The 8,117-nt window shown below is 41.9% G+C and overlaps 1 protein-coding gene across 1 annotated transcript in view; it reads right to left on the bottom strand.

Annotated features, from left to right (window-relative positions):
• Positions 1–407: 407 nt before the first annotated feature.
• Positions 408–8,117, bottom strand: part of tshz1 (teashirt zinc finger homeobox 1) — a 30,502-nt gene continuing 22,792 nt past the window's right edge. The window contains exon 2 of the mRNA XM_030740354.1: positions 408–4,934. Within this exon, the coding sequence (XP_030596214.1) occupies positions 1,588–4,934 (3,347 nt within the window). The 3' untranslated portion in view covers positions 408–1,587. The remainder of the gene's footprint in view (positions 4,935–8,117) is intronic.

Raw genomic sequence — 8,117 nt, 5'->3', positions numbered from 1 at the left:
GTCATAGCAGCACTCATACTGTTAGATGGCCATTGTACATTTCTGATGGTCAGAATTTTGTCCCTGGTTATCTTTGGTTGCAAGACTTTGAACCTCTCTCATTGTACATCATAGTGCTATTATTTTGAAGCCACAACCAAAGGCATCATTAGGATTTTGTCTTGTTAGAAATTTTCACATTAGTGGAAAGGGTTAACCCAGATGCTACTGCAATGCAATGTATAGTTTAACACCTGGTTAGGGATGCAATGTATGTAGAAAAGGCATAAAATGCAGCAAAAACTATCAGTGAAAAATATTTGTAGTGTGCCTGTCTGTGTTACATTCTTCTAAAATCACTCAAACAACACTGCATCTTATTCCAGTACATGGAATTTATTTTACAACTGAGAATAAAAGAATGCCATTCTGAATAACTGGGTTGATGACGAAACCTGAAAATTAGTCACTGAAGGATGTTTTTTTTTTTTTTAATGTTATGTACAGTTCCAAGCATCAGAGCAGATGCCAGTAAGCTCTGTGATGTTATGTAGACCACACTGAGGGACCTACTTTTTACTGGGAAAAAAAAAAAAAAAAAAAAGGACATTGTGGTCCAACACGATATCGTCGCTTTATACACCCTCCCTGTCTCACATATGTGTAGAAAATAACATTGTAAAAATGCACACAGTACAAATAATGCTGAACTTTAAATAGCAAGATATGCTGACATACATGTTTACATACTTGCTGATTATTTATACAGTAAGTTTTAAACTTCATTAACTTTACAACTGTAGCTTCACAATGATAAAATTGGTAGCCTTCAAAAGCAAATACTGTACAAGTTGAAACAACCAGGAAATGATATTCTACTAGATAAACAAATATCCTAAACATTTTTGCAAAAATTACTGTGATTTAATGGGAAACGGAAAACAATTTTATGGCCAGCCCCCAAAATGTTTATCATGTGTTGTCGTTTGTACTCATACATTTCTTCATCAGTTTACACTTAAAGTGCTGAACTCGCCTAAACATTTGAAAACACTCTTTCCCTATATACCTTTATATAAACAGCTGTATCCGAAATTTGTTAAACAGGCATTTCAGTTTTGTTGCCATGGCTGAAATTTCATAAGACATAATACACTCACTGGTTTACATGAAAACATGCACAAACTGTCTCATAAATAATATGCAAGTAGTGTTGAAATATATTTATCTTAGAAAAATTATTCCAAAACAGTGATCAAAATAAGAGCATGGTTTAGTTGTAAAACAACAGGTGGACCATTTCTAAAGGCTCAGATAAGATGCAGTGCATTAGGAAAGCAACAATCCGTCAGTGACTGTATAGTGCCGTGGCTACTGTAATTTTGGTACAATTTTGTCACCAAAAAAATTTACTGTTTACCGCGTAGCCTAGAGCCTCTGCAGCGCAAGCTCCTGCCATGTTTGATTAGCTGAAAAATTACCATTTATGGTATTAAAGCTCCTGTGTTTTTCATGTGTTGTTAAAAATACAGTCGTGGCACTATCTGTTACGACAGATTGCAGCTTAGAGTCATAGTGCAACAGTTATCCGTCATGCTATCGGGTTTATTATTTATCAAATTTTTCCAGCTCTTTCACGAAGATGAGATGAGCCTCTGGTGATTTTCCATGGGTTTTGCAAAGGTGCAATTTGACTGCATGTTTGCTCACAAATGTCCGATTGCAAAGTTTGCACTGATATATTGAGCCAGCGTCCTCTTCTGTGAGTCCAGGTGAACTAAAAGTCTTCTCCTCTATTCTGCTGACTGCCTGCTGCTCTATTAAATCTATGGAGAGCTTTGAAAGGTCCTTTAGGGTAAACCCAAGGTGGGACTCCAAATGGTGAATATAGGATGAAGGAGTCCTGAATTGGGAAGCACAGTCACTGCACAAAAATAGGGGCTGGCCAGAGTCAATGTTTTTGAGGAACTTTGTTCCCCCTGTCCGCTTTAACTGGTATTTTACATTGGCCAGCCAATGTGAGATAGTAGTCATTGAGAGACCAGTGAATTTACAGATGTGGACCCGTTCCTGGGGTCCTAAGTCACTAATTACAAACTTTCCCTCTGGGGTTTCTCGCAGACTGGAGGCAAACTGGGCCTGGAGAATCAGGAGGTGCTGGGGATTCCAGTTTGACTGTCTGCCTTTCCGTCTTTGGATGGGAGACAGCTCCTCCATGCCATCCTCCAAAGTGCAGCCATCAATATCAGATTTCTCTGAGATGGAAGATGGGGTTGTAGACTTTGGCGTTAAACGGCCTGTTAGATTTTTCACCATGTCTGAAATGTCCATCAAAGCATTCTCTCTCAGAGGTGGAGATGATGTCTGAGAGAAATGTTTGAAAACTGGCTTGTTGCTGTTTACATTGCTGTTTGGTGTAGTAGGAGTACCCTTAGCTGTACTTCCATTGTTGTTTTTGGATTTTGTCAAGTCAATGGGCTGATCGTCATCATCATCATCATTGTGGTACTGTCTCACAGGATCTGCTTGCTTAATCTGGGCAGAGTTGCTGATCTTATAAAGCATTGCAAAGGGGTCTATAAAGGGAGTGGACACTTTTGCAGCTTTCCCCAAGTGGTTGTTCATGACAGACTGCAAAGCACTAAGAGGATTAACAAGTGGTTGTTCAGGTGAGTGATCAGTGATGATGCTCAGGTTATTGCAGCCATTGCTTACGGTCTTTTTGGGCGAGTCAGCTTCAGTCTTTATTTGTATGTCTATTTTACTCTCCATCTGCTCTCCTTCTTTGCCTTTTATTTCAGTACAATCCTCCACTTCAGTGCTCTTCACAGCCTTTGAGAGGTTTTCAGGATATGGTGAAGATTGTTTGTCCTTAGGATTTAGCATTGGCAACTTTGCAGATCTACACTTATTCTCTACAGGTTTTTCCTCCTTTTCGTTCTTTACTAAACTTTTCCCTGTCACTTTTTCCACCAGCTCTTCCATGGCCAACACATTGCTCTTGTGACTTGGAGGTGGAGAGGGGCTATCTGGTGAATGGATCAGAGAGCCTAAATCAGAGGACATTACCTTCAGACTAGTGCTACTGAACAAAGGTTGAACCTGTGCACATAAGGGCAACGCAGGCTTCAAAGATCCATGGAGCTGATAGGCAGCATGAATGCTGGGGTACCCACCCCAGGTTGGTGTTCCCGTTTGGGCCTTGCTGATTGCACTTGAAACTGTGTTCTCTAAAGACTTTAGGATGTCCAGCCCACCTTTAGGTGCCTCTTCTAAATCTTCTTCTGTAAGGTACTGGTACGATCTGGCCCTTTCTGGCTTGTCTGTTTTTTCAGGGGGATCTTCTTTTTCCTCTTTTATTTTTTTCTCTGGTTCCCTAACTTCAGTTCTCTCTTCCTCTATCTCGTCATCTTTCTTTTCTTCGTGTTTCTCCTCAGGGCTGGAGGGCTGCAACGGGGAGTCATGTTGTGACTTACCATTGGGCGCCGGGAGCCGCGTGGTAGTGGGAGGCAAGGGAATCGACTGGATTTTCTCTTCAATCACAGGATCAAAAACTATCTGCTTACCCTTTTTAGATGCTGAATTTGTGACTTTAAGAAAGTGTCCTGTGACCATCATGTGGGCTGTCAGTTGCTGCAAGGTGTCATGCGAACTGCCACATTCCATGCACTTGAGAATTTGTGCCTTCCGTGCCTCAAACTGCCAAGTATAACTGGCACCATTTTGGTAGCCGTATCGATTGTTAGGGGTGACATAGGGATTGGCCACTTTTTGGTCTTTCGGAGACTCTCCCAGGTGTATGCCAGATGAGACAGACTCTGGTGAGCTCGGAGACATCAGGTCTTGAAACGCTCTTTTTTTGGTTGGGGGGACCAGCTTTGAAGTGAGGGCTGGCATTGGTTCTTTTAGAGGCACTTTCTGATAGTGTTTTGTTTTGATCATGTGAACACTAAGGTCTTGTAATGATTCAAAGGAGTGGCCACAGTACATGCATTTCAGAACTTTCTGGGCATCTTCTTTGCCTTCCATCTCCAGCAAAGAACGCTTTCGTGGCTTGGACCACTTCTTGCTTCGATCATCCTCTGCATCTTTGTTGTCATCGCGGTAGTGGCCTGTCTCGTTCATATGTACAGTTAGGCCGACCAAAGTATCATAGGCTGCACTACAGTCCTTACACCTAAACTTGCTAGCTCCAGTAAACACTGGGCCATAGAGCTTATTGTTTTGCCTATAAAGCTGCACGGTGCTGAAAAGGCTGGGCTCAGGAAGGAGTTGATACGGAGTATGCTGCAAAGTTTTAGCCAAGGCTGCTTGATGCCAGTCATAGGCTACTCCTGTACTGCCAGAACTTACGCTGATGCCACTGTTGCTGTTACTTGACACTGTTCTCGCAGTAGTACTGCTGGTGGTAATATTAGTTGTTACTGAAGTGTTGTTACTGCTACATCTATTCTTTACATGGACAGTACCCGGGCTGGGACTATTCAGGAACCCATTGCTCCCTTTGTGATTGCTCCCACTGCCATTGCTTACTGAAAAATTGCTTCCTTGTTTATTTTTAAGCATGTCCAGAGCAACGCTGGACCAGGAGGCATCCGAGATCAGATTTGCATAGACGGCCTTCATTTTTTCCAGACTGTCCTGTAGTGAGAGGCCATTGATGGATTCACTACCTTCTCCCAGCTTCTCTTCCACCCTGTCATGATCACTTAAGGAGGGGGTGGTCTTAAGGTCCACCAATTGATCACTGGTAGTGCTGAGGGGAGAAGCGTACCCAGCATCTGGGTTAGTGCCATTGCTAAATGGAGAGTTTTGGCAGCTGTAGTGATCTCTTGCGTCCTCATCGTCATTGAAAAGATAGTCTGCATCTTGACCATCCAGGGAAAGGCCATCATCCTGAAGATGTTCCTCTTCATCAGTCTTCCCACCCTTGAATTCATCTTCAGGCCCATAAGCTGAAAAACAAAACAAGAGAGGAAAACTGACATTAGAAATAAATTTCTTAGCAATTCAGTACACTTGAAAACAAGAGTGCACCTATCACCCTCACTATATGCAGGTGGTGGGTGCAATAATCCTTAAGAGATTTTTGTCAATAGTCTCAGTAGAGGACAAAGGTGTGATAAAGTGGCAAACATCCATGTCTTGACAATGACAGATAGTGCTCTTCACTGCACTGCCAAATGGAACTGTTGGAACACTGCAACTTATCACGGGTAAAGAGCAGACATGACTCAAGAAATGTAACCACCTAGTTTAAAAATTAAAAATAGTAGAAAAAAATTAAATTATGCAGAGATGATTCTATGGATTATGTTTACTTATTCCACAACAGAAAAGACATGTTTTCACTAATCGTATAACAAATGATAGAAAAAGGGGTACAAGGCCTCACAGATATAAGACTGACATTGATATTTCCTTAGAATAAATCTTTCATGCTTTTTCTTATTATCTGTCATATATATAGTTATAATAATAGATGCTCATTTTAAACATGGTTGAAGTTTAAATTGATGAGGTGAACATATTTGCAAGTAATCCCTGCGAGCTAAAAGCTCAGGCTTCAGGGTGTTCTAAATGCTCTGTTTCAGAGCATTTTTTTTTTGTTACTATCTTGGCTCTGTATGACATCAAAGAGGTATATGGTCATCTCACATACACAGCTGACTGCGAGCACAGCAACCCCACCTTCTGTTTGTTAGTGGCAGCCATTCAGAAGAAAGCTGGCTTAAATGGATGGGGAAGGGAGCTAAAATTACTCGTTTTAGACAGTGAATGAACGCATGCCGTGTAACGTTAGTCTAGTACAGTTCAAGAAAAAAAATATGTGATGCAGCACGGGAAAAGCCCGCCAAAGGCCTAGACCGAGAATCCTGACAGTTTCTGGAAAGAGTTTGACATCTTCAAGTTAAAAAATTCATAGAAAATAAAACAAAAGTAGCTAAAAGACATCTGGTTTTTTTTGTATGTTAATCTAGAAGTTTTGAAATTTTAGGAAATCTAAAAAAAAGTAAAAAAAAAAAAGAAAATTTTGGCCTTTACTGCATTTGTGCAAGCATTACAGTTTATCCACTTAATATAGCTTGCCAAATAGTACTCTATACAGCCCAAAGCAATATAGTCTTTACGCCCTATTACTTTGTCTATTTTGTTGCTGTACAGCAACCACAGATCTATTCCTGACTTTAATTTGCCTAGCTCTTCCAACATGCCACACATACTATGGATTCACAAGTAAGAGATAGTGGAGTAAAATGCCAGCTGCATCAGCCTTGCCAAGCCATGGTTGGCTGAAGTCAACTTGGCATCGGTTGTGGAAGTCCTCACAGCGTGATGCTAGGAAACGGCCAGTGGACATGACAAGCCGTGTTGTTACTGCCTATGCTCCCTGAGTACTCACAGCATCAAGTGTGCCATTTTAAAATAGGAGAGAAAAAAATATAGTATCAATGGAAATGACTGCCGCCTCTCTCCAAGTAACTGTCCATAACTCAACTTGAAAAAAAAAGTGATATCTGAATCAAATTATTCTCTTTTTATTGTTTTTGCCTAAAATTAAAAATAAAAAAAGGAGGAAAAAAAGGTTTACATATGAACATGGAGGTAGTTTAAGAGGGGTCCATTACACAGAGGCAGGGATAAAATCTAGGGTTAAATATGCTAAGGCACCTTCTCCAATCCATCCCTCATAAGATGCTTGTCTGAGATGCCAGAATCAGTCTCCAGTGAGGAGGCAGATGTGCTGTCAGCTTCAAACAGCATGTAGCTCTCTATCCCATAATCGGAAAGGACATAATACCTGATGTTTGTGAGGTGCCAGTTACTGCTGCCTGGGAAAAGCTGGAGGTCCCACAGCTGCCCAGTATGTGAGTATATGAACGAGTGTGCGTGTGTGAGAAAAAGTGCATGATCAAAATCCATTCTTCCTCTTGCTCCCAACTGTGTGTCCTTAATTATCCACAGGCTATACTGAAGTATTTTTTTTTTTAAATTTTAGTCGCTAAAGAAGAATGAAACATTTTCCCAAAGCAGCCGTACAGCTTTCTTTGAACCGTTCTTATTCTCTCTAACAAGATGCAGCCCAGTGCATTGAAATAAATGCAAAAGCGAACCCATTCAAAGCCAATGCAGTGAAAGTAGTTAAAGACAAATCAGTTTGAGAACCAAGTTAGAGAAACCTGACAGCAGTACACACAAACACACACACACACACACACAGAAAGCACACCACAACTAAATTCTTCTCTTTCCCTGCCATCCTCCATATGTTGCCTTGACAGGCATCAGTGTCAGGAGTGTGTCAGTGTCAGCCTGAGGTGTCAGTGTCCACACAAACAAGCCTGAGAAGAGGTGGGAGGGGAAAGTAACAACAACAAACACAAGTCAGCCATTTTTTTCCTTTTTGCTCGAGCCTGCTCCTTCACCATCTGTGTCAGAAAAGCTGCGGGTGCCACCGCCGGCTAATAAGGCAATCAGAGATGGAAAAGATGCTGACATGGCGGCTTTCGAGCGTCACTCAGAACAAAAGAGGAAGAGGGGAGGGAGAGAGAGAGGGATAGGGAGGGGATTAAAATGGGGTTGCGGGGGGGAAGGGGGCGAGTGTCTGTTGTGGTTGTCAGTCAAAAACGTAAGCCCACTTTGTGCTGTCAGGGAGGATAGGGAAAAGAGGGGAAGTTTTGAAAAGAGAGGAAAAAAAGATGTGTTTAGGCCAGCGAACAAGAGGTGTGTGTGTGTGTGTGTGTGTGTGTGTGTGTGTGTGTGTGTGTGTGTGTGTGTGTGTGTGTGTGTGTGTGTGCATGTATGTGCATGCATTTATGTGTGTGTATCTCACAGAAAAAAATGACAGGGAAACAAGTTACCAGCAAAGTAGATGGGCGAGAGAGGTGAGAGAAATCAGTTTCTGCCATTTCTGTCATTGTGTGCGCATGTTTGTTTAAGCTAGGTGTGGCTGATCAGTTTTATGTGTGTGTGTGTGTGTGTGTGTGTGTGTTTGTGTGTGTGTCACAAGTGTCACAGTGTGTCAGGTGCAAGCAGAGATGCAATGTGGCTAGTGGGGGGAAAGCGAAGCCATCTGCGTCTGAAGAGGAACCTGTCACTATTGTTGTGCCCAAAGTCCAGGATTTCCTGCTGTAGAC

This window comes from Archocentrus centrarchus, chromosome 11 (assembly GCF_007364275.1).
Source record: "Archocentrus centrarchus isolate MPI-CPG fArcCen1 chromosome 11, fArcCen1, whole genome shotgun sequence".
Taxonomy (NCBI): domain Eukaryota; kingdom Metazoa; phylum Chordata; class Actinopteri; order Cichliformes; family Cichlidae; genus Archocentrus; species Archocentrus centrarchus.
Note: the sequence above shows the minus strand (reverse complement) of the source record. Positions and strands in the feature narration are given on the sequence as shown.